This window comes from Cebus imitator, unplaced genomic scaffold, assembly GCF_001604975.1.
Source record: "Cebus imitator isolate Cc_AM_T3 unplaced genomic scaffold, Cebus_imitator-1.0 Scaffold336, whole genome shotgun sequence".
Taxonomy (NCBI): Eukaryota; Metazoa; Chordata; class Mammalia; order Primates; family Cebidae; genus Cebus; species Cebus imitator.
In genome coordinates this window covers 1482998-1510647 of record NW_016107651.1, presented here as the reverse complement: position 1 = coordinate 1510647, position 27650 = coordinate 1482998, and the positions used below count along the sequence as shown (strand labels likewise).

General features: G+C 42.0%; 1 protein-coding gene across 1 annotated transcript in view; it reads left to right on the top strand.

The window, feature by feature from the left end:
* MAML2 (mastermind like transcriptional coactivator 2) overlaps positions 1-27650 on the top strand; it is a 371737-nt gene continuing 344087 nt past the window's right edge. Inside the window, exon 1 of the mRNA XM_017505286.2 lies at positions 1-1918. Coding sequence (XP_017360775.1) covers positions 1406-1918 — 513 coding nt within the window. The 5' untranslated portion in view covers positions 1-1405. The remainder of the gene's footprint in view (positions 1919-27650) is intronic.

The following is a 27650-nucleotide window of genomic DNA, read 5'->3' as shown; positions in this document are numbered from 1 at the left end:
GCAGTGGCACCAGCCTTCCACCAGGGAGCCTCGAACGAGCTCTCCCGCCCTCTCCCCGCCCCCCCACCCCCATCTGCAGCTTGCTGGCTCTCTCTTTCTCCCTCTCTGTCTCACTCTCTCTCTTTCTCTCCCTCTCCTATCGGAGCACAATGAAAGCCTGTGTATCGCCGTGACTCCGGGCGGGAGCCAGTGTCAGCAAAGCGGCTAACAACAGACGAGAAAGAGAAAGGAAAATACAAGCTACTTTTTTTTTTTTTTCCATCTATAAAGCGGAGCAAATACGAGAGATAGAACCACATTGCTTATTGCGAGTCCAGACCCTCAGATCCACTGGCCGGGGATGGAATGTACAAAAGTGGACAGAAAAGTGGCTGGACATGACTCGGTGCAATTTGCTGGAAGTTTGTAAGTTTGACCATCGTTTGTAAATTACTCTCGGAAGAGTTTGTCTCTCTTGATACTGTATTAGAATAGAGCTGGGGGTGAGGAATAGAAACGTAAGCGGGAAAGAAAAAAATGTGTTGAAGGATCTCTCTCAGTGGCTAGCGACTTAAGATTGCTTTTCATTTAAGGCTAGGAAACCTTAGAGGGAGTGAGGATTTTACCGGTGATTGGATTAGCTGGAGAAAACAGCATGGTCCAAAAGTCCAATTACTGACATTGTGAACAGTTGAAAAGCTGCCTCCCTCTTTTGGGAGAAGACAACATCCTACAGTACCCTAAAGAGGAGAAAACACCGGAGCGGAAGGAAAGGGAAGAAAAATTCAAAGCCAAAAGACAGTCTCCCTTGAATTTTGCACATTTTGAACAGTGACTTAAAAGTCTTCTGAAACAGCACTGTTTTTTATTTTTTATTAAACCTGAGGAAAAGTCAAGGCTGCCGGTTACATAGACATGGTAGAAATGTGTTTCTCTGCAGAAACATCCCCATAAAGAATTGTCCGAAGCAAGTAGCTGAGGGGGAGTCCTCTCTATTAATACCTCCGTCAGTTCCCTTTGCTGTGTGTTTGTTTCTCGCTGGACAATCCCTGAATTCTTGATCTAACCCCCAGATCGTGTGTTTACACAGTACCTAGTGGCTCTTGTCAGCTTGGTGGGGGGAAAAATCCACCAACTCTGTCCAACTTCTCCAGAGCTGTCAAATGCAATTAGAGTAAGTTAATCAGGGTTTGTTTCCAACTTATCCTCCCCCCATTTGGTTTCTATTCTTTCTCCCCACCCTCTTTTTACTAACTCCCCTCCCCCACACCTTCTCCACGGCTCCCCCACAACCTCTGAAGACCTCTATTCATGTGGCCCTGAACACTGAGCTCACATTGTCAAAAACAGACTTGGCTGCAATAGCCGGCAGTAGCCTCTTTTCCACCTCACCATCCCAGAGGCAGCAATCATTGTGTCCAGTAAGATGGGGGACACAGCGCCCCCGCAGGCCCCCGCAGGAGGGCTAGGGGGGGCCTCTGGGGCGGGGCTCCTTGGAGGGGGCTCCGTCACCCCGAGAGTGCACAGTGCTATCGTGGAGCGCCTCAGGGCTCGAATCGCTGTCTGCCGCCAACACCACCTAAGCTGTGAAGGACGCTATGAACGAGGTAGGGCTGAGAGCTCAGACCGGGAAAGAGAGAGCACCTTGCAGCTCCTGAGCCTTGTACAGCATGGCCAGGGGGCAAGGAAGGCTGGCAAACACACCAAGGCCACCGCCACTGCTGCCACCACTGCAGCCCCTCCGCCGCCCCCTGCTGCCCCTCCTGCGGCCTCCCAAGCAGCAGCAACAGCAGCCCCACCGCCCCCACCAGACTATCACCATCACCACCAGCAGCACCTGCTGAACAGTAGCAATAATGGTGGCAGTAGTGGGATAAACGGAGAGCAGCAGCCACCCCCTTCAACCCCCGGGGACCAGAGGAACTCGGCCCTGATTGCGGTAAGCACCTGGCTTTCTCATCGTTCTGGCTGTGGCCCTGTGGCCTTTTGTGAGGGTAGAGATTGCTTTGGCCTAAGGTAGACCGGATGGCAGTGAAAAAGGCCAAGATGTCACCTGACTACTTCAAAGGCCATTGGGTTTGTTGTTTGGGTGGTTTCGCGGGCCTCCTCATCATGGTCTGTTGGTGCTCACACCTGGGTTTTCCTTCACTTGTAGGGTATTCCTTAACTGATAAGAAGCCTGAGTTTTCCTGAGGCTCTCTAGGGTCCACAGCTTGTAAAAGAAGAGGCTACCAGCTGGCAAGAGCTGAGCCTCCGAGGAAGGTTCTATCTCATGGGTCCTCCACCTTTGGCTAGCGAGCTCTGATTAGGCCCCCAGGCCATTTTTCAGCCCCAAAGCTTTAATCAGCCCAGCTGACCTTTATCAAAACCTTTTTCAACTTGCCCTGTTTCCTCTCTCCCTCTTGAAGTGACCCCTTCTTCTTGGCTTAAGAGAACCTAAGTGGTGAGCTGTAACACAGAGCAAATCCTCTGAATGTCCCTTCAGTCACAAACAAAATTTGGGGAAAATATCCCAAAGACAGACAAGGGAGGCACTGTTTTTTTAAGAGGCCTACTCTCTGATTCCTTGTAGACACCCTAACCCCTGAGCCACATCTCCATTCTTTTCCCAAACACTCTAATCCAGTCCCGTAGTTATAGCAGTGGACAGGCACAAAGCAGCTGTTTGCACAGATCATCATCCTAGGTGATGATAATCCCTAGGTGATGATGATTAAGACCTTGTCTTCGGCCATTCCTGGTTGACAGGTTATCAAACCCGAAAGTTCCAATTAAGTTTCTGGCTGGAAGTTCTTCCCCAGAGGTGCAGACACACCCCATCCCAGAGGAGTATCCCTTGGATCACTGATTCTCAGTGCCAGTCCCGATCAGGTGGCTGCCTGTTGTGTGCAGGCTTCCCCTGAAGCTGCTGGGCCAGTGGGCTCTGGGTGGAAGGTGGAACCCCGCCCCGTGGCCCTGCAGGCTTCCTCCCTTTTGGAACTCCATGAGGCTTCTGGATTCTCTGACTGCTCCAGTTTACCCAGGTCAGCCCTAGCAAAAGCAACAGGAAATGGCCATGCAAGCCCCAGAGTACTCAAAAAGCCCAAAGGAGTTGGTGCTACTCTGTTTAACTCCTCCTCCAAAGGAGCCTGATAGTGAGCTCTTGGGAGAGGACATCCTCTGGCCAGGTGCACAGGATGACTCTTTCTGGCTTCCCTTAATCCCTGGCCTGTGTCTGTGGTGATGAAGACGCTGGGAATGTCTGGGGAGCAGGATGGTGCTTTTCTCCCCAGCCATAAGCATATTTACTTGGGCTACCTAGAAATGAAACTCCTTGTGTCCAGCTCCAGATGAAAAATAACTACCAACAGTTAAAACGTTAAAACTGCACAGGGTTTACGGTTTTACCGTTGAATAGCATCAGCTGGTGGGGTTATATTCGCGCTTCAAAGCCCAATATCCTTTTCCTACCACCTGCTCTATTCCTGTTTCTCCCTGGAATTCCCTAGGAAGCAATGGGAGGTTGTTTTGTGAAAAAAGAGATGTTAGGGTAAAGAGGGGGGTTACAGAATCGCTCGAATGGAGAGAAGAATGAGGTTTGTATGTATGTGTGTGTCACCAGCATCTGCAGCCAAAAGTATCTAAATGCCTTGATTGTCCCCAGTAAATTTATAATCTGTCTGCAAGTCTCCCAATAATGCGGCTTTGTGCGCTTCACAGTCTCCTGGTAAGTGTTTCTGGGGATGGAGCTGTGAGTGAGGCACCCAGCCCAACCCTGAGTGGAGAAGACTGATCTCTGCCCTCTGCCAAGACTGGAGGGGCTATGAAGAGCCAGAGTGGGCTTCCCTGGTGGCCTTCAGAGCCCAGCCTCTGCAGGAAAGGTGGCATGTCTGCCTGTGGCCTTGTTCTTTGAGCGTCTGCTTTTGTTCAACTTGGAAGTAAGCTGAGGCAGCCTTTTTTTCCTAGGGTGTTTCATGATGGGAAATGAAACCAACTTTAGTGGTCGTTGTAACTTTACAGTAGCAATACTCATGCTGGGAGGGAAGTGTGGGAGCAGTGTCTGGCCCTTCCCAACTGAAAGCTGACTGCTGTAGAAGCCAGAGCTAGCTGCTATGCTACCCCTGGCCTAAGAGGGAATCTGTTTTTTGTCTTCTATCCACCAGCATCTCCTGAGACGTTCCCTTAGAGGAGCTCACTCTCCAGGTGTAGTGATGATGTGGAGAGGTACAGTGTATTTCTAGTAGTTGCTTTTCATTGAAAATATGTGGCATTGCACGGGTTGTTGGAAACTCCCTCTCCATTTTAGCTTCTAAATTTGGCACGTTGTTACTCAGCACCATACTCAGAGATGGTGATGCAAGCTTTGTATTAACCTGATAACATTGTGTCCAAAGGGAGGCCTGGGCATTTGGAAGTGACTCACCAAGCCCATTACATCGGCAGGTCTCACTTTACTTGGGCTGCTCTTACTTTCAGATATGCTATTAATTTGAAAAGGGCCTTTGCGCAGGGTGAGTGTCAGAATTTTTTCTTAATTTTATTGCTGCTGTGTCCATAACCAGATTTATGTGGCTTGGGTGTGTGGAATGTATAACTTTAATAGTTAATTTGTATGCCCTAAGTGGCCATAAATGTTCTTTGGAGAAAGGGAGAGAATATTGATTATTTAAAATCAAATATGTGCTGTGTCCTCAGATGAAAGCTTTGTATCCTGCATACCTTCTAGTACAATGACTTGAAGACGGGGGTAGTATTCGTTGAATGAAGGTGAAAGGACAACTTCTGTTTGGTGGGATAGTGTTGACTTTCATGGGTGTTATACAGCAAGGACTATATAATGTCCGAATCCTTTCAATAGCCTTAAGTTTCAAGAACAATGCAAGAATAACCTCCAAGCCAGTTCTAATTCTGTCCACATTGAGAGCCTAATTCTGCAGCCCTTACTCAGCCAGTTTCTTCATTTAGCTCAAGTACAAGTTCAGGGGAAGCCCCACTGCTGCGCAGACTGCAGGAACAGGGCCTTTCAGAGGGCCCGGATTATAGGGCTTTGAGCAGATCTGCATTTCTAACCACTTGGAGCAGACTTTAGGCACTAACTCATTTTTTGGTGAAGTATGTTTGAATCTTTGAATGAACTGTGAAACTGAATAATTGCTGGTCTATGGAACAGTAAGGTTTAGAGCTTCTGTGGTACATTATTAATCTTCCCTTTCGCCTGAGACAAGCTCTTTTTCTGTTGCACAGACTGTGTTGCTAGGATGAGTAGATAAGTGGTTCCAAGTCATTTCTGGCTTCAGAGATTATCTTTTCTTTAACATCGTGTGGAGGAAAGAAAGCAGTTCAGACAAGGAGCCTGCGTCCCTTGGTTTTTGTGCCCGCTGGATCACCGCCTGGGTGACCTAAGAAAAGTCATTTAGCAGTCATCTGTGAAACAGAGAGGACAGTCATACTGCCCCAGCTTGTGGAGAGAAGCAAATGAATGTGTTTTTCTGAACAAGCTTTAGAAAAAAGTAAGCACTGCCGAAATGCAATGCTAGTGTTAGTAGTAACAAACTTATTACTAGTAATAAACTTCTAAACAATGAATGATAATACCAGTTTTTCCGGGAGTTAAATGTATACTCTGCTTTCAATTATCTGTTTTAAATGATGAAATAGCTTCTATTGTAAATAGAGGGATTGGCATTTCAAATTTAGTGCTGTCAAGATAAGACTGACATATCCGTATACTTAAGTGTTCCTGAAGGTCCCAGGAAATCCTAGTGCAATCCTGTGAAAGTCTTTGGCGTCTTTGAATGCATATACTTTACAGGTCTCTGCACCAACCTGGGAAGCTTTGGAAAGATGTGTCCCCTAGAACATCTAAGGAATATTAGAAAAGTTGTTTACCCAAATGCATGGGAAAGTTAAATATTTTGTCAACAATAGTCTAAAATGTTAATTGTTAGCTTAAGAAAGTCAAACAAGTTAAATCATTGCCAGAGTACCCTGGTTATTTTTAACTGATAATAATCAAGTTTCCAATTGACAATTAAAAAGTTGAGAGCTGTAAGTGGGAGGCCAGATCTGGGTGTCTATGGCTATCGATGTGATAAATGTCCTCCCCAGGACAATGATAGGAGTGTTAACATTATTTATATTTGCAGCCATCATTTCCTTAAAAACTGACCTATTTTTGTTCTGTTTTCCAGAACAAATTAAAAGAAGGGAATTCTTAGCTATCTAGGACCTTCCTATAGTTTATTTCAAGTAAATATAATCATAAGACCTCACAAAGGCAAAAGGGTTCAAGTGGAGAGAAGAGTTAGTACAATATTTTACCAAAAATTCACAAAAACCTTTCTTTGACATCAAGGTGCTATTACTATATAAACCAAGATATCTTGCTTGTTTAAGTTAATGTTCGTTTCTAGAAGGCATCTGCTTTCTTTGAAATATTGGTAGATAATGCTCCTCAAATGTTTCTAAATCTTAATGTTTAATAACTTATGACTTCTGTATTGTAAACATTTTTAAATACCAATATGTTTAAATAGGGGCTTTCAAATGTTCTTAGACATAGCAATTACATATGACTAAAAGAGTGGCCATAATTAGTTGTTTTTGTTTTGGTTGCTGTTTGTGTTTGTGTTTAGTGCTGTTATTTAATCCAAGAAAGCCTGGAAGGGAATCTGAAAACAGTCATCCAGTTCTGCTACGTGTGGCAGCTAAGGCTTTCTCAATAAATTCTACTGCTTTCTTGTTCTTTAACTCAGACCCTTATATATGTTTATTTTCATAGGCAGAGCAATATTGAGTGAAAACAATTCTAAATTCTTTCTTTTGCATTTTCATGCTAATTTCCGTCATACTCCAGCAGGCTTCCTGGGAGAATAAAGAGAAATACGGCTAAATACATAGTCCCTGTTTACTTACAACCTAATGGAACACAAGACCACTTCAATAAAGTAACAGCAAAAGTACTAGCCACGTAGAATGGACCAAAACTGATATGGAAAAATCAGGGGAAGAAAGTAACAAATATTTACTGAGTCCTAGAATGAGCAAAGCTTTTTTATTACATATTTTATGTAATGCCTGCAAAATATGTGAGTAATCAACATTTGTCCCATTATACAAACAAGGAAACTGAAGCTTAGAGTTAATGGAATATTTAATGCACAGATTTTATAGTTAGACCCATGTTCAGGTCCCTATATTACACCTACTAGCTGTATGATTATTAGAAAATAATTTTGTTATTTTCTTGGCATCAGTATCTTCATCTGCAACATAAAGCTAAAGATATTTAGCAAAACAGCAGAGTGCCTGATACATAGTAGGTGCTCAAAACATGACAACTGCAAGTAGCTAGTAGCAGAGAGATTCAAATCTAGGCGAGATTACATAGGCGAAGGATAGTTATATGAGAACATGGGTCACCAGCAGGGCCTGGGAAGAGGGAGAAAATACGAAAATGTGGGATTGGGGTTGCTGAGTGCAGGCATGTAAGTTAAGCGTTTGGGGAACAGAGAGCAGAGCCTGACTGAGTGTGGTTGGATGTGAGTAGCAAGGGGGATAAATGAGCTTGATCCACATCCTAGAGGCCCTGGAGGTCTGGTAGGAGCAAATCAGAAGCCCTGGAAAACGGTACAGCAAGGATGGCTCCGAGGAATCAGCAGCTGTGATGCAATAATAATCCTTCATATACTTGAAGACAAGTATTACATTTCCCCTCCAGCAGCCTCTTCCCATAGCGCATTGCCTAAGTGCTCTGTACTACCTATCTTCAAGTCCCTTGAGCTGCTTAATGCCTTGCTATTTACACACTTCTCCCATTCATGGTGAGTTATATACCACATGACATGGCCTTTGACACTAAAAGGAGATAGTTTCAAAGCACACTAGCTAGACGCAGAAGAGGAAGTAAAAGAAGCAGACCAGCTATACCGCTTTTTAGGTTCACTGGGCCCTCCAGTGCAAACAAGAATCGCCCTGTTGGTAAAAGTGTATATACTCTTTTGATGTGTAAATCAATCTTCCCAACAAATGAGTTTGCCTGTATATTAACGTGGAAAAGGTCTTCTCATTATTAAAAAAAAAAAATCATGAACACAAATTCATGAGAAAGCATTATTATAGATGGTCTGTGCAATGTACTTATTTCCTTGCTTGTAATACGGATGTGTTACAAATATTTTCTTTGCCTTAAGGTCCAGTTGGATACCCGTTTCCCCCATTCGGTTCTTGTTTACATGGCAAAGGTCAGGGACCCTAAGGAAAGATGGCAAAGGAGAAAAGCCAATAGCTCCTCCCTCTCTGATTCATGGCATGATGCTTGGATGCCGGCCATAGTGCGTGCGCCATTGACCAGCTTCAGCCTTTGCCTACACATTTGTGAGAAACAGAGGTAAAAGAGCAAAAGCTATTCCACTTCCCTATAGAGGACATAAAGAGAGAAGTTCACATATTCTTCACAGGTTGAGGAGAACTAGAGAGCTGGACCCTAGCACAGCCAAATCATTGAAGAAATGGCTGTGAAGATGTGCAAATGACAATATTGACACACGCCACAGCTCTCCACAGGTCTTAATGTTTTTAGCAAAGGTTTTACAGTCTTACATCAAGATTATAGGAATGAGCCCTTTTTAGAGTTTGGGGAAATCATTAATTCAGCAAATTATCTTTGTACAGCTCTTCTGTGCCATGAACTGTGCCAGGAATATGTTGAGGAACATTATAATATAGCCTTTGCCCTCTTGAATTTACAGTCTAGAAGGGAGGTGACTGGGGTTAGACATAGAGCTGTGACAGTTGCCTTGTGTAAAAAGGCAAAGAAGTATAGCAGTTAAGAGCCTGAGATCTTAACTCTTAACTCTGAGGTGAGACAACCAGATTTCAAGTCCGCCGTCTACCACTTAGTTGTGTTTTCTTGGGTAGATCAGTTGAACTCTCTTGCCTGAGTTTTCTCAACTGTGAATTGGAGTGATAGTAATAGAACTAAGTAGTTAGAGCTGTTGATTAATTGAAGCAATTGCCTAGCACCCCATAAAGGTTCAATAAATTTTAGCTGTTACTAAGTGTGTGAAGTAACATACCTGAATCAGATTCATAGATTTCCCAGCCCAGAATTCTGTTTCCAGTAATGCATCAGACATTTAGTAGAAGAGCATGGCTTTTCTCTTTAATGTTTACTTAAAATGGTTAGTGAAGAGTGTCATATTATACAGTTCCCTCAATAGTTGAGTATAGAGACATCACCTAGGATAGATTTACATCTCGCTTGAATGTTAAATAGTGTCCTTCTTGAGAATGGGACCAAGTAATACCTCTTCCAATCCTAGGATTCTGGGACTCCCAATCTAGGAGTTGAATAGAGTGAATGTCCACTTGACTCCTTACTTCTAGAATTCAGTGTGGGTTTCTATTCAGTTACCCAGCAAGTGTGGAGTGTGGGCTTAGTAGGTAAATGAGAAATTAAAACCATCCATTGAGAGTTTTGTATCATTGGAACTGAATACAAACTGACCAATTTAATTGAATTATTAATTGAAATTAATGAATAATTCTTAAGTGAATTTGGTCCTAGAGCCCCAAAGGTTTAGAAACTCCCTACTGTGGAGATTTAAATTTATGCTTTTGAAAGCCAGATCCCTGGCTAAAGTTGCTAACTTACTGCATCTGCAAATGAATAGGCAACACAGATTTGCCCTTTCCAACCCTAACCAGGAGTATGTTGAAATTTCCATGCCTTGATGTGGTTCTCACCTCAGAATCTCTTCTTTACTCAGTGCCTCCTCAGTGCGATTTTCCATAAAAACCTGAGAAAGATGTTGCCAAGGGTTAAAGCATTCAAGTTTCAGTAAATGAAGTGACAGCATTAGAAAACAAATAGTCTCTGTTCTTTAGTAGATTATATTGGGCAACGGTGGATTCATTGTCCAAACTCAGAGCAAAGAATATAGTCAAAATTTTTTATCTGTTTTTTTTTTTTTTTTTGCTTATTCCCCATGATGTAACCTTAGATTCCTCCCCTTTCTTGATGGTAATAATGCTTAGGAAATGTAGTGTCAAATTTAGTTGGGTCGTTTTGTTGCTTCCTGAGTCATTCTGGCAGATTTGTACGTTAACATGGAATCATTAAGGTACAAATCATTAACGTACATGGAATCATTGCTTTAAAATTCCTCTTTTGTCAGAAATGTGGATGAGTTATATTTGTGATTCTTATCCAGCCCTCTAATAACTCTCACCCACATGAAGCCCAACACCTTAAATTCCTCATTGTACAACAGAATTCTTTTCAGGTTGCTCTCATTGGTTTCAATAGAAAGTTAATTACATGTCTGTTTCTTTTTTTTATTTATTTTTATTATTTATTTTTTACATGCCTGTTTCTAAGAAGATTTAGTTAAGGCAAGTCTGCTACAACTTCTAATAACTTGCCAGGAGTCTGTTGGATACACTGTATAATCTCTTAGAGTCCTGGTAACCAGGGTGCAAAGAAGTGTCTTAATTGAATATAGTATGTACTATACTGTGTCATATGTAAAATGCTCATTTCTGGAGGTCTCTGGAATCTAAATTATCTAAAAATAAAAACATTCTCTAGCTAAGCAGCTGAGAAATGAGGGTTTTTGTTGTTGTTGTTGATGTTTCTGTTCAACTAAGTTTCTGATACTTGCTAAACCGGCTAAGGCTTGCAAGTTTGATTGCCACACTGCACCACTTAATTTCAGACAGCACAAAGTATGTGCTAGTGTATATCACATTTGGTTGTTTCGCAGAGGTGTTAAAGTGCAAAGTGCAGGCATGAGAGTAAACAGGAAAGAGGGGCAGTCCTCCTGACAGAAACAACAGAGACAACTGCTTCGTAAAGTTTGAGCCCAAGTCCTGGAGACTTTGCACCAAAGAGAGTTTCCTTTTCTCCCTTAGATTCTTTGCATCTGGATCTGTTTGCAGGCTCAGTCCCCCAGAGAGTGACTCTGAGCTGTCTTTGTGCTAAATTAAACATTAGTTTTCTCCTTGGGAACCTGATCTTCCATAGACTAGGCAACAATATCTTTCTGAGAGAGCTCCCAGCTAAGCATTTCCCTCAGGAAGACACTGGCTCAGGAGCCCTTTCACCACTCTGGTCTGCTTAGCTAGTGTGAGTGGGTGTTGCATGGGAATTGTTTTGTCTAACCAGGTCTAGAAGCCCTTAAAGCGACGACTTGTACTTTAATCCTTGGTACAATGCTGGTGGACCCATGCTGGCTTAGCATAATACATGAAAACAGAGTAGCACCCAGGTCGTGTAAGATTACAGGCACACATGGGAAGGAGTTCTCTTTGCTCACTACCTCCCAAATTCTGCACCCACAGCAATGAAAGAGAGTGAGTTGTAAAACAGAAGCCATCTTATTGCTAGCCTTCTCTCATCTCCTGCCCATCCCCCTGGAGGGCCAGTTCACATTAGTCTAAAAATAGGACACTATTCTGCAATTTATAGAGTTCTATGAACCCTTAGAGAGAAGACAGACCAAATCCTCTTTTCATAGATGAAGAAATTAAATTAAAAATAAAATTTTATTTTATTTTTTATATGGAGTCTCACTCTGCTACCCAGGCTGGAGTGCAGTGGCACAGTCTTGGCTCACTGCAACCTCTGCCTCTCAGGTTTGCGTGATTCGCCTGCCTCAGCCTCCTAAGTTGCTGAGAATACAGGCACATGCCACCATGTCCAGCTAATTTTTGTATTTTTGGTAGAGACAGGGTTTCACCATGTTGGCCAGGATGATCTCAAACTCCTGACCTCAACTGATTGACCCACCTTGACCTCCGAAAATGCTTGGATTACAGGTGTGAGGTAGCCTGTCTGGGCTTAAAGCTCAGTTTTTTTAAAAAAGAGAAAGCCTCCAAGAACCCATAGCAATAGATCTTGAACTAGAACACGAGTTTTCCTGACATCTATTCGAGAGTATAAAAAGTAGTAATTTGATTAAGGATTTTTAATAAACTTAGGAGCACAGTTAGGGGAAATTGGGGATTTTTATTAATATTTTGGTAGTAGGAGGAGCATGGAGTTTAAAGGCTGTGGTAGATTGTCTTGTTTGTTTGCTATTGTTTTGAAACAGGGTCACCTAGCTGGAGTGCAGTGGCACAATCTCTGCTTACTGCAACCTCTGCCTCCTGGGCTTAAGCGATCCTCCCACCCTCAGCTTCCTGAGTAGTTGGGACTACCAGTACATGCCACCACCCTTGGCTAATTTTTGTGTTTTTTGTTGAGACAATGTTTTGCTGTGTTGCCCAGGCTGTTCTTTCTCAAACTCCAGGGCTCAAGGGATCTGCCCACCTCAGCCTCCCAAGGTGCTGGATTCCAGGCATCAGCCACCATGCCTTGTTGGTAGATTGCCTTTTTTTTTTTTTTTGAGATGGAGTTTTTCTCGTTGCCCAGGCTGGAGTGCAGTGGTGCAAATCTCGACTCACGACAACCTCTGCCTTCCAGATTCAAGCCATTCTCCTGCCTCAGCCCCCTGCATAGGGATTACAGGCATGTGCCACCATGCCTGGCTAATTTTGTGTTATTTTTTAGTAGAGACAGAGTTTCACCATGTTAGTCGGGCTGGTCTCAATCCTGACCTCCAGTGATCCGCCCACCTCGGCCTCCCAAAGTGCTGGGATTACAGGCATGAGCCACCGTGCACAGCCAGTAGATGGCTTTTCAAATGATCACAGTGATCCCTTCTCCCCTATATGTCCCTTTGTAATGTAACTTGGCCAATCCTTACATCAAAACGTGGGTGCTCTTTCTACCTTGAATGTCAATTGGCCTCGTGACTTGCATTATTGAATAATATGTGACAGAAATGACATGTGCTACTTCTGAGCATGGCCTTTATCAAGCCCTCTTGGAACACTGACCTGAGACCAACGTGTAAGGAAGCTGGCCTAGCTAATTGAGAGATGAGCATCCACATGCAAAGAACCAAGGTGACCCTGACTCTAATCAGCACCAACTGCCCACATGTGAGTGAAGCCATCTTGCACCCAGCCAGTCTTCCAGCTCAGTGTGACCATGCAAGTGAACCCATGTGAAACCAGCGGAAGAATTGCTCAGCCAATCTGCAGAATAATGAGAAATACTGCATCATTGTTTTAAGTCACTAACTTTTGGGGTGGTTTTTGTAAGTAGCAAAGTAACAATCAGAGCTGTAAAATTTTAGTGTGGAAAATTACTCTGTTTAATTAGCTGTGTTACTTTGGACGGGTTACTTAACGTCTTTGAGCCTCATAATTCTGCTTTTCAGGATAATAGTAGCTGTCTCAAAAGGTAGTGAGGATTAAATGAGATAATACAGTTTATGAATGAGCCTGCCATTTTGTCTGGCACATGGCAGAGCTTAACCAACATTAGTTTCCCTGGTTTCTCTTTGTCTCTTCTCAGTGTTTTATAATTCAGGCTCCCCCTTCGTCAGTTCACGTCCACTTCACATGCATCAACATTCTCCTAGGGTTCCTCAGATCACATTTTCTCTAAACAATTAATTTTTTCCCTCCTGGATGATACTGTCATTTCTCCTAACTACCAGATTTCCAGCATTCTTGTTATGCTCCATGGAACATATCTGCCTTCACTAGTCTACCCTTAAAATAGAAAAGGGTTAACCTCATAAAGATGTCACTCCCCTTGTACTGTTATGCTGCCCTTGGGAGAGTCAAACAGCATAGCAAATATATATGGGCAATGTAATTGCATTCGATCTTCTAGGTCACAGAAGACTTTGTCAGCTGGTACAACAGACGGGGAAAAGTAAGCATATTCGCATCTTTAAGAGCACTGCTTCTAAACTGTGTCACTTTTTTTGATAGGCAATTACTCTAAGAGCCTCATTTTTTCCATCTTACCCTTCATAATAAATAATAAATAAAGGAGTGATATAGTCATACTATATTCTACCTACTTACTATACTTATTAGTAGCAATACTGTGTGAGAGTACTGGTCAGGGGACTGGGTACTGAAGGTCCTACTGCAGACTCTGATACTACCTAGTAGGGCAATTTAGTCACGTCCTTTTACTTCCCTAGTATTTACTTTCCTTCTTGGAAAAACAGTAAGTGGCACTTGGTATGTGGCTTGGATCACTTTTAAGGCCTCTTTTGGTATGACACACTGTGCATAGTTCCCTGATATTTTGCTTTTGTTTCTCCAATTTCAGTCTCTTCTTACATATATTTATTCAGGAAGAATTGAAAGGAGCAGTGACAAAGGTGGGAATGTTTTGTACTAGTGAGGAGGATCCGAAGTAATCCGGGGGACAAGGTCCAGCCATGGCGGGAGGGGGAGAGCCAAGCCGTATTAATTGTTGAAAACCTTTCCAGAAGTAATGAACAAATCACTCCATCTCTGGCCATATTTTGAGGGACTCAGGGTTCCAGTTTGGAAACCACATTTGAAGGAATAGAGTTTGATTCATTACATTTATTTTTAGAGGGAGCACTGATTTTTTTCCCCAGGTCTCCCCAATTACACTTGCAATATTTCTGTGGGGTAAAGATTCCCAAGCGAGTACCCCTTGTAAAATAATTACATCAAACATTTTTTTTAAGTAAAATATTCTGCAGAGCCTGTTACTAAGACATTGACTGGCCTTTAGCTATATACATCAGTCTTTCCATCTGCTTGTCTATCTCTTTCTCATATACACATAACAATTGAAAAGTGCAGATTGATGGATGGGATTTTATATGTGTCACCACTTCGTTTTTTAAATATGTGTCTGCTTTAAAGGGGAACTATAAAAGAGAGTCACTGAGCAATTGGCCTGGGGGAGGGGAATTCAATCCACTGCCTCTTTTTTTCTTATCACTAAAACCCTAAGCAGAGAGTATAATCACCTATTTCCCAAGGGCAGCCCTAAGCCCTTAAAACTCAGCTCTGTTTAGGGATTTAATAGAACTGGAAAAAGGAAATGCACGGGATCTGCTCCTGAGAGCAAATCAACAAAGAAAAATTTTCCCAAACAGATATTAAATCTAAAGAATTTCTTCAGTAACACAGTCCCCTCTCTCCCTCCCTATCTTTCGATTCAGCTAGAGCACAGCTCTTCCAATCACTTCTTTATGACTTGTACAATCTTGGGGGGCGGCGCAGGGTGTCTGTGGATCATATCTCAGGCTCCGGGCCAGCCCAGTGCATTTTTTTTTTTTTTTTAACAACAACGCAAGATGTAACTAGCATAAAGCCAAAAAGGTCATTTGGTTGTGGTTGCCATTTTATTTTAAAGAGTAGACACAGTCAGCTTCATTGTCTGTTAGGTTGGAGCCATAAAGGTGGTGACATTTTTTTCATTTACCTCAAAACACCTTAGGGTTTCTTCTGTTAAGATTTTCTGGGCTTTTAGGTGAAAATATCCTGGTGTTATAGAACATGGCTTTTCTTTTTAAAAATATTAAAATAAAGGAAGTCAAGTTGCCTTTCTTTCCCAATAGATTGGGACTTACCTTTGCTTAGAAAATATGCCTTAAGCTCCCATGACACATATAAACACACAGGCACACACACATACGCACTTTGTTCACCATGATTGTTATTATGTTTATTTATTTATTTTTTTGAGATGGGATCTCACTCTGTCACCTAGGCTGGAGTGCAGTGGCATGATCTTGGCTCACTGAAACCTCTACCTGCTGGGTTCAAGTGATTCTCCTGCCTCAGCCTGCTTAGTATCTGGGACTATAGGCATGCACCACCACGCCCAGCTAATTTTTGTATTTTCAGTAGAGATGGGATTTTGCCATTTTGACCAGACTAGTCTTAAACTCCTGACCTCAGGTGGTCCACCTGCCTTGGCCTCCCAAAGTACTGGGATTATAGGCATTAGGCACTGTGCCTGGCCTGATTATTTTTAATATGTATGGACAGATGTTGGTTACATACCTAATTTGTTAAATAAATAAGAATTGAAGAAATACATTCAAGAGTATGGGAAAGGGCTGGGCACAGTTGTTCATGCCTGTAATCCCAGCACTTTGGGAGCCTGAGGAAGGCAGATCACTTGAGATCAGAAGTTCTAAGACCAGCCTGGTCAATGAGGTGAAACCCTATCGCTATTAAAAAATAAATAAATAAATTAGCTGGGCATGGTGGCAGGCACCTGTAATCCTATTGAGGCATGGGAATCACTTAAATCCAGGAGGCAAAGGTTGCAGTGAGCTGAGATTGTGCCACTGCATTCCTGCTTGGGTAACAGAGCAAGACTCTCTCTCAAAAAATAAATAAATAAAAGTGTATGGAAAAGGAGATCAGTCTGAAGAAGTTACTCTAGAGGACAAGCGCCTGCCAATTATAGAAACTAAGGGAAAATTCCATTATATTACAATATTAAGTATGGAGTGACAGGAGACCCCCATCCTGGTCAAGGCTGTAACAAACAGGGTGACCTCGGGGCCAATCATCCCTCCTTTGCTTCTTTATTTCCCCATCAGCAACCCACACGGGTTGGATTCCCTGGCATTTTGCTTGGCCGCATTATTCTTGTCATACAGGATTCAGCTCAAATATCACCTCCTGGAGAGACCTGCCTGTCTGCCCTAACGAGAGCAGACACACATGACTGATCTCCTTCTCCCTAAATCTCCCATCATGTTATCTCATTATAGAGGTTTTGTTTTCTTCATAATTTTTATCACTATCTGAATTATTTTGATTCTTTATTTGTGCATTTCCCTTTGTTCCCTACATTCCATTCAATGTAAGCTCTATGAGACCAAGAACCTGGGCAGTTTTATTCACCACAAGTGTCCCAAGCTCTAGTGGTTCCTGGAACACTTTGTATTCACAATAAATATGTGTTGAGTCAATGGCTAGATAAATGGCTTTTCATCTCAAGATAATTTTTAAGACTTTCAGGGAAAGGATAGGAAAGAAAGAAGGAGGAGCATGCAGTCGGACCCCAAGGTCTTAATCTCTCGTTTATGCATTTAAAACACACACATGTGTACACACATGCACACACATACACACACTCAGACATGCATGCACACACATACACAGGCTTAAGTGTGAGTAAAAACAGAGATGCAGTGCTACAACCATTGGAAAAATACAGGGGCTCGATAATCTCTTAAAATTCTTCCTAGGTTTAAATTCTACAGCCCAGTCTCCCATAAGAGGAAAATGTTGGTGCAAGGAAAAAGATGATGGAATAGAGTTACAGATGTTGAGTGCCTACTGCATGCTGGGTCTTGCTCCATGCCCTTGAGCCACACAGGAGAGAGTTCTTGTTTAATGGAGCTTACATTTTAATGGGGGAGCAGGGTAGACAGAGAGTAAACAAATAAATAAAGGAACAAGGTGAATTTAACTGGTGATACAATGCACAGCTCTTTGTCCTTACTTCCTATGGCTGATTGGAGATTGATTTGGGTTAATTAAAAGAAAGCAAATCTGAGAAACTCTGTGGAAGGTGATAACCATAAACAAACTTCTGCCCACAGAGCTAGAAGAGGGGTTTCTCTTGCCCGTGGCTGCTCCAAGCCTGGACATCTGCCTGCACAGTGGTCTTTCTGGCCCAGGCTGTATGCTACTTTGGCCAGTCTGTGTGAAATGTTGATTCCTGTGTTTCCAGGGAAGAAGGCGGTCTTGTCAGCATCTTCTGTGCCTTGGAGCTATTGTGATCATTTTGTTAGAAATCATCAAGGTTTGAGAATTAAAGAGAAATTGCTGAAAGGTATCGTTTGTGAAGGAGAATATTGTTCCTCTTTACAGAAACAGAAAAAAAAAATGGTCAGTGTCCCAAGGAGGTACAGGCATAAATCTAAGGAAGATAACTGGCATTTGTAATAGTCATAATAATATCTTATATGTACATGACCTATAGAATCCTCACAGAAACTTTATGCTATCGGTGAAAAAGATGGAGCTATCTGTAGTTTACAATTGTGAAACAGACTTGGAGAAGTTGAGAAATGACCATAATATCTTACTTTTGAATAGCAAATTTGCAGTTTATGGAGTGTGTTATTTCATTATTTCAGTTTAAACATCATTTCAGTTTATTCTCTGGAGTATTGTTACCCTCGTTTTAGAGACGGGTATGAGACGTTCAAACTTGTCTGTGCTAACTCCACTAGTAAGCATCAGCAAGCCCTTGGGGCTCCTGGACCTGTGCAGGAGGCACAAAGCTGGAAAAGTTGAATCTCTGAACCCCAAATGCATAACTAAATTTGCAACTAAATGGGGATGTTGAATGTCTTCAGCTCCCAGACATACACCCACACATAATTTGAAGCAATGACTCCCCTAGAAAGAATGGCAATCATGAATGGAATGAGGATGTCAGATACCCAGGGAGCACCAAGTCCAGAATAAAGGAGGCTGAAACAAGGGTCTTGTTTTTTCCTATTTAAATTGAATAATTTGTAAGAATACAAGGCAAGATGAGAAAACCTTTTAATGCATGAAAGCCCCCACTTTAGTGTCAGTATTTCTGGTGGGTCTAGTCAGCCAGCAGGTCTGAGCAGCGAGGGCTACAAGGTCATTATGAAGAGAAGCTTGATCTTGATTCAAAGAAGCAGACTCTTCTTTGCAGCCGAGATTGGTCTGTAAGGTTTTCTCCTTACCATTGCTTATTTCAGAATGAATATCTTAGAGGCAACTTTAGGGAGAGACCTGAGCTCTTTGCTGAGAAATGATTTCGAATCCATTCAGATTCAAGTAGTGAGTAGTTTTGTTAAGCTGATGAATGTTTTCTCACTACCTGGAGAAAATGTGGGGACTCATAATTGATGGGATTTTGCTTCAAGGTGAAGACATGCCTTATTTATTTTTGTATTCCCATGGCCTACAATTGTTTCAGACATCTGTTACACTAGCATTCCATAAATGTGTGTTGAACTACACTGTGGCAAGCATGAATTTTTAAAGGACAGCAGTTCTTTATACTTCTGTGACTGAATGTATTGTGCACCAAATGTGAACTACTGATCTTCAAGGCATCCTTTTTGTTCAACACGTTTTTAAAAAAATCACATTTAATAAGTGTTTATCATGTCAGGCACTCTTCTAAGTGTTTTCTGAGTGTTAACATATCTCTGCAATTATGCTATGAAATAGGCAGTATCTTATTCCCATTTGGCAAATGAGGACATTGACAAATTAGGTGAAGGAACATGCCCAGGTCATGCAACCATAAGTGATAGAGTCAGAATTTGAATATGGCACGATGATGCCAGGGCCCAGGTTTCTAATCAAGACTTCACACCTCATATAGGAGCAGATAATTACACAGCTATTATCAGACTCAACTCACACATCATTCAGGCCTGAATTTGGAAGCCAAATGCAACAAGACACTTGAAAGTCAATGACAATTAGAACTAACTTGTCATCTAAGCTGCAGATGAAATTCAGAACAGATGCCTAGGGGCCACAGATTACTCTTTGAGACTGTTGCCAGTTGTCTGTTATTCTAAGAGGTAGAAAGTGCTTGAACATGTAGAGACTCTGAGTGGCACATGTTTTGACCCGTATTCCAGGGTAGCTTTCAGTAGCCACCAGGAGGGCTGTCTGGAGTATGCTAAGGCCTTACCTATGCACTGTGGGAAAGAGAACTGCGGTGGTTCATTGTCAACATCTACCCTGCAGGCACTGAGAAGGCAACATGGCTGAGCCGTTTTTGGGATAGATTCTTCAGGGTTCAGGAATCCAAACCTGGAGCATTGTCAATAGAGATTCCTGATGACTTGTTAATTCCCATGAAGGAATGTATCAGGACCTGATTATACTATGAGTGGGCCTCAAATCCATTTATAGAATAAGCTTGGGTTTAAATAAGTTAATTAACTTAATTGTAAGTGCCTTGAAGACAGGTAAGTTCTTCCAAGACACTGTACTATAGCCTCTTATCTCTGAGCATGCAGGTGAGTTTTCTTTTTTAGCATTTTGTAAAGTGCAGTGCAAACTCAGTTTCATTCCCCCCCAACCTGCAACCAGATTATTCTTCCTAAGCCCCTCTTACCTGGAAATTCTCAAGATACCATTACTGTGGTGAATATTCTAAGGAAAATCCTCTTTGCCTAGAAGCAGCAACAGAAACGTAGAAATGGTTAAAAAAAAAAAATGCCCTAAACTTATGTGATCACTGGAACTTTCTTTGGGGAATCACATTTTTCTATAAGCTGCCTTAAAAAAAAATTAGCAAATATGTCTGGAGATACTGTATTTAAGCCCCACCCTCGGCACTAGGAATAGAGTAGTAAGTAAGAGAAGCTCCATGGTCTCTTGGAGAGTGTTTTTTTTTTTAAAATCAGTAGCTTCTTTTCATGCTAGAAGATAAATGATCCAGCTTCTTGAGTTTGTGAGTTCCCTAAATTGAATACACAACTTTGTGTGACGGCATATATATGCATTTTTATTTTTTTTTTCTTTTTCATCCCTAAGAGGGGAATATATGCATTTTTAATGTGGGCGTATTCCACGGTTTTGTCAGGTTCTCCAAGAGTTCCGAGGGCCAAAGAACCGGAAGCCTAGGCGTGCGGTGATGGGAAGACCCCACTCATACTAGACACAGTGTGATTCTCCACTCCACACAGAACAGCCAGCTCTAGGACATCTGATATTTCCTTTCTTTATGTGTCTGTTCATTCTAGTTTCAGGAATCTAGTTTCTTCCTGCCTAACGTATTTCCTTTACCTTGGACTTTCATTATGTATTTTGTTATTTATCTAGGTGTTTTCTTCTTTTCTAGAAGGCAAGCAGTCCTCAGCGACTGAACTCTTTTCATTCTCTTTGCAGTTCAGTTATTAGCGCGGTCCAACAATTTTTTCAATGGATTTTTAAGTGACCTCTTACCATTTTCAGGCTTCCTCCTCTTTCACCTTGACCTCTGACTCCAAATTTATGTCTCCATGTCATTGTGGGGAACTTGTTGCTGAAAAGGATCAAGCTAAGTTGGAGCTCTGTGTCAGGCTTTTCATAGCAACACTGACTCATTATTAGTGGTGCACTGCAGGCTGCTAGAGTTCATATTTTGGCAGTGGACCATCAAACACCCTATTTTTAAGAGCCTTTAACTTAGTTGTAAACATGTGCTGTGACTGGGAGCTTATTTTCTTTACTCGTATTTACCAAAAGCAATTTAGCTGTTGAAAAGTTGCTATAAGGGAAAACAAAACAAAAGAAAACACCTTGACTTTCAGGCCCGTTTTTCCACTCATATAACTCAAAACTGTGCGTGATCTTTTAAAAAAATGGCATTTGGTTGCTTAATATGATGATCCAGTCATATTGGTAATTTGAAGGGAAGAAGAAATGGAGCTGCTAGGTCATTTTACTGTGACAAATGTCCATTAAACACATGTGGAGGGAATAGTGTTTGCCACACATATTTATATGATTGGCCAGAACAGAATAGCTCAAAGAAGGCAGTCTAGTACGCTGAGTAAATTGTTTTGCCCTTAAAATCTCCTATGTTTAGAATAAAAACTTTCTATAGACATATTTCCTGCACACTCTAAATTCAGTAGACTCTACGAGTCCCATTAGGAGAACAAATAATATCCCAAACTCCAAGCATCAACTTGTACATGCACTGATGGATTATTGATGTCTGAGGACCTTGAAAAATAATCTACAGAAATATGATAAAGGAAGGAATATCGCAAATATGTCTCTTTCTTTTGTCTCCGGAAGGAATTTAAGCAAGTGTAACAAAACACATAGTAATCTTTTGAAGCAGTTGTGACTTCTGGCCTTAAAGCGGGAGCTTTAGGAGGAATTTCAGTGTTAAAAAGGAGAGACTTGAACTTTGACATCTTTCTCTCGTGATTCAAGATTCTAAAAGTAATGTTCAGCAAATTTTTGTATTCTAGCACAGGAGAAGCATCAGCTTTCCATGAGGGTTTAGCATTTCTTCATACCTTTAGCAATATAAGAGGGCAACTGTGCTCAGAGGTTGGCCACATTTGTGAAGCAGGAAGAATAAAAAGATCTGGAAGTAGGTGCGTTTTCAGGGTCACAAGCCCAGTGGGCGGCCATATGCTGTGGAAGTACCTTGGCCTGGAAACCCTCTGACTAAATGATGAGTGTGTCTTTTTTGCACAAATCCTATTTGAAGGCATCTTGCTACAGTCTTGTTTTTACCCCTCAGGTAAAATGTTATCTTCTTCCCTATATGTGAGGCAGATGAGCCCTGAAGTTGTCCAGCATGTGGATTCCACATGTTTTCTCCCGCTCTTCTAAATGGCTGTGCTCTTGAAAACACTCACTTACTTGGTCTTTGTCATGTAATATGTTTTCTTATTGCCATGATTCCTGCTCTGGCTTTTCCGTCGCTCTCCATTTCAAGTGCTTTCAAAGACAAAAGTGTTCTGGTTGTAGCAGGCATTCATTTACTACAAATGCTGGCTAGTTTTTCCAAGCATAAGAAATACACAAACACACACACACACACACACACACACAGACTCCTACATCACACACACACACACACACACACACACACACACACACAGACTCCTACATCACAAACTCCTCCTATTCCCTTCTTCTTATAGTAATAATGAATTGAAGACTTTACATTACATGTATACATCAAATACACTGAATTGAAGACTGTACATTAATCTGGAAATTGACAAGATAACGCCTCCATACCAGCAGAAGTTGGGTAGAGGAAGAGGGAGAAATACAGTCAACCCCAAAATGGGAATTGTCCACTCCACTCCTATTAGATCTACTCAAAGATGAGAGTGGACGTTCTGCCAGAGCCGTTTCCAGAGTCAAAAAAAATGTGTCTCTTCCTTGAGTTGCCATGAGGTTGGGTATACCAGAGGGTTACAGAACAAACTCAAAATTATACTCTAGTCAGCTAAGCAGCGTTGCTTTGGGGCTGTGATGAGTAGTATCATGTCTAATGACTCCCTTACTCCAGTCTCCCAGTGTGTCAGCAGACCACTGATTGTACTTCATTGCTAGGTTTGTTGTAGTGGAATTTGTTAATTGACAGGTGACATAATCCAATCAATATAACAAGGAGTTTATTCAACTTCGTTCCATTTTCCCCCTTGTGGAGTTGCAAGTATTTCACAGATATATCCTAACTCATAAAACCCCTTTGGTGGGAAAAGTATCATTCGAGTTGTATCTAGTTTGCACGTCTCTTATCTTTCTGGCCAACATGGCAAGTTTACTGTAGCTTCCGCAAGATGAGTCAGTAATTCTCGTCAATGAATGTTCTTTCCTGATTTTTTGAATGAGGTACTACTCTAGGTACTTGGCCAAATTCAGAAAGATCTCAACCAGTTCCTTCTGAGGGTTGGCCTTCAGAATATATGGATTGTGGTATGCACATTGGTATCCTAGAGCTTGTTGCCATAAAAAATTATCAGATTGTTTAGTTTTATGGGTTATGATAGTTCCTCTATCCTAGAATTTAAGTTTTTGAGAAATTAAAATAGAATCAAAATCAATTTAATGTCAGCAGGAAGATTTTTCCTAAAGGTTCACAAAAATATCTCCTCTCTGCTTTGGGGGAGATGAATACTCCTCCTCCACATAACCATAACATCACATCTGGGCCCTACTGTAGCTATATCTGTGCATAACTAATTCAATGAGTAGCAAAGAAAAAGAGGCCATAGCAAAACATAAAAATACCTCTTATGTTTCAAAAGCTTCTAGGAGAGAGAAGAGTTTGTAAGATTGAACTATTGTTTAAAAAATCTCTGATGGCAGGACTTTTTGTTCAAAAGATAGTTTCCAGTTGCCATGCTAATAAAATGACAAAATTAGTTAATTTTATCAGCAATCTATTGCTGTGTAACAAATTGCTCGAAAACATAGCAGTTAAAAACAGCAAGCATTTATTATTCTACACAATTTCTAAGGGTCAGATATTTGCGAGCTGGTTAGTTGGGTGGGACTAGCTCAGGATCTCTCATGAGATGGCAGTCCAACTACTGGCTGGGGTTGCAGTCCCCTCGAAGCCCGGTTGCGGATAGGGGATCTGCTTCCAAGTTCACTCCCATGGCTGTTGGCAGAAGCTCTCAGTTTCTCACTGGCTGTTGACCAGCGGTCTCAGCTCCTTGCTGTGCTGGCCTCCCTATAGGCTGCATGAGTGTCCTCAAGCAGTTCGCTTTTCCAGAAACAGTGATCCGAGAGAGAGCTCAATATAGAAGCCGCAGCATTTACAGCCGTATCTCAAAAGTGACACACTTTCTCTTCTGCAATATTCTATTGGTCACATAGGCCAAACCAGGAACAGTGTGGGAGAAGACTACATAGGATATGAGTACCAGGGAGTAGGCCTCATTGGGGGCCATCTTAGAGGCCATTTAACACATTAATGATACCAGGTTACCATGTCCTCTTCTGTGATGTTAATTAAGGAAGGTTATACCACTGAATATTCTAAAATTTGACCATTAATTAATTTCCTAAGTATTCATTGAATGTCCCCTATATACTGGGTACTGCTGTTCTAAGTCCTTGGGATATATCAGGGAACAAGTCAAAGATCCTCAGCCTCCTGAGTCTTACATTCTGTTTTACATTCTGATTTTCATATAGCAAATCTCACAGGTCAGTGGGCCCATGTAATTAGGGTAAGTACAAGGACATCAAACCATTGTTTCAAACTGAGTATGCCTTGACCAGACTTAGCAAGAAACATAGGTATCTGTTTTCTTTATCTGCCAGAATAAAGGTAGGATTTTTTTGTTTGTTTGTTTTTAGAAAGATGAAACAACAATACAATCTCTCTAGTGATTGCATTCTTCTATTAGTTAACTCTCTTAAATGATCGCTTCTCTGTCTTTGATAGCTAAAGTCAGGAAGTAAAGTAAATTATTTAAGAATTAAGGGAAGTAAAGTTCAATACTTAAGAATTAGGGTTTGGGGGTCAGATCATCTCAGATTTTAGTCATAACTCTCCTGCTTACTTCTTACTGTGTTACCTTGGGCATGTTGTTTGTCTCATCTGAACCTCAGTTTTGTCATCTCATCTCTCAAATGGTGATAATAGTGGCACCTTTCTTGGAGATGTAACCGATAAATGACCTAAAGCATTTATTATGGAATCTGACACACTCAGATACCTCTCAGTTTTATCTGCCCTTTCTTTATTCTAACTACATCTGTGTACTGACTCATTACCAAAAGACTCATTACCAAAGTTGCTATCAGAAATGACCTCCCAGTTTCACCCAAAATATCCAAGACATTGAAAGGCCTAGTTACTTCTGCAGCAACCTCTCTCACTTGCCAGTTGTGACTGCCACTTGTGTATGTACTGAGAGGGAAGAATAACTCTGGATTCACAGCTTGTGTGAAAGTCTTGATTTATCCTCAGGAGTTTACCATTTATCTACATAAAAGTGCTTTCAATAGCCACCTGATGGTTTTTCACTCAGTCTGTCCTGTTGAATAGGCTCTGCAAATAAGTCATCTGCCAGCAAAGGAACCTGGAGAAGAAAGATGCAGGTGCCCTGGGGTTCCTGTCTCCTCTGTCAGTCTTGGCACCTGAGCTAGGAAGCCCCTGATTTTTCTCAGCCAAGCACTGACCAAGGAGCTGCTCCCTGCCACAGAAGTGCTTGCCTTCCCCAAACTGGGAAGCCTGCAGCCCTGTTCTCAGTCCCTCTGTCATTTTCTTTCCTGGCGTGACCATTACAGAGACTGGCAATAAGAGAGAAGAGACAATAGTAACTGCCAGCCTCAGAAAGAATATAACAATTCAGTAGGTTGGTATGTTTTGGTGGAGGGAGGCACAATATAACTCTTGAAGATATCTGGTATTTGAGAATTGGTGCCCCTCACATACCCTCACAATTTCCCTGGCCTCCCCTGGGCAGGAAATGTGTGGCTCATTTGGAAACACAGGATTTGGGGAAACTCTCAAGTCTTGGAAGATTTTGAAATCATCTTGGCTTCAGCATTTAAGCATTTGTGGAGGTCAGATATGAAATGTATTTTTTAGCTTTGAAGACATTGAACCATAGATGTTTTAGAGCTCTCTCTGCTTCCAGGTGGCTTCTGGATGCCTTCAGAGGCACCAGTGTAGAGATGTGCAAAGGTACATTTTTCATTCTGTAGAAGCTTCACTGGCTTCGTGTGTGACCCGGATGGAACAATTTACTCCTTCCACAGGCACCATTTCAGTGAATGCAAGCAGGAACAGGACACCCAGGAACATCTGTGGAATGCAGGCCTGAAGCTGAAGGACAAGTAAAACCAGAGGTCTTGGTAAGATAATGAGTGCCAAGACACTGAGTGCTTAAATCTTAAATAAAGTGACTGTGCCCTGGAATGTAGAGTGGGCTTGGTGCCCCAGCCGCAGAGGAGGAGTCCAACTATCTGCTCTCCTATGTGCCATTGGATCATTTGCTCAATTCCATCTTCAAGGCATAGCTTGAATCCCCTGTCTGCTCACCACTTTGGCCCCGTTCCGTATCCCGTCTCCCTTCGACTGCTGTGATGGCATCTCCTTTCTAGTATTGTCCATACTGAGTAAAGCAACAAAAGTTAACACCTTTCAACATACAATTGTTTACACGCTACCCCTGCTTAAAACTCTTAAGTAGCCTCCTATTGCAGTTAGAATAATGTCCAGACCCCTTATGTAAGCCTGTAGGTCCTGCTCATGCTGCTGCCTGCCTCACTTTGCTGCCCACTTTGCTTTTGCTTACTACACAGAAGCTGTGTGTGGATCGTTTAATTCCCCAGTTGAGCCCAGATCTTTCTCTCCAGAAGGCCTTTTATTATGTTATTTCTCTACCTCATCACCTGGCTGCCTCCCACTTAATTTTTAGATCTCAACATGAATGGTAGCCTTATTGAACATCTCCCCTAAGAGATTACTCTTCTGTTATTCTGTATCTTAGCACCTGCTTTGTTTTATTTTCAGCATTTATTACAACCTGCATTGTCTGTGATTATTTACTTATTGGTTTCCATTCTGGTCTATCACTCCCTTTAGAATAGAAACTCCATTTTATGGCCTTCTTCATTTGTGTATCTGCAGTACACACCAGAGTGCTTAGGTATACTGGTTGCTTCTTGAATGGGCACGCAAGTACCGTGACTTGTTCTATTCCATAAGATAGAATGTGAAGACTCAGCAGGAATAGTTGCTTCTGTTTTTCCAAACAAATCCATCCATCTAGAATATTAGGCGGAAGGAAATTACAGGAGTATGCAACAAGCAACCCGTTTACCCAGACTGAAACTCAAGGAACCGAACTAGAGATCCCCTCATGCTGTTTTTCAGAAGAGTCACAAGCTTACGTATTGCCAAGTGACAACAAGGCTGTGTCCACATGATAGAAAAACTGTATATCACAGTTGACTGGTGCTTTTGGTTACCTTAATAGCCTCAGTCTGCCTGCCAATCTGACCATTGGGAAGAAATTAGTTGTGAAGTTGTGTTATATAAAGCTAAAGCTTGTGTAGTCAAGACAAGGGTTTCCCTATAGTTCCTCGTAGCCAGCTTCTCTGTGTAGGCTGACACTTGGGACTGGATGCACAGTCTGGCTCAGACAGGATGGTAGGAGGCTTTGAGCCAAGTGTCCTCAGGGACAGCTAGATTGCTCTCTTCTCTGTTGGGCCTTCTGGGTACCAGGCATGATGAGACTGAGTCATTCTGACCTGTCAGAGTGGGTGAGTGAATGCTATATGAAGATAAACCAAGAGCATTAGAACTCTGAATCCAGAGGCAGAAAAATGTAAAAGGTTGT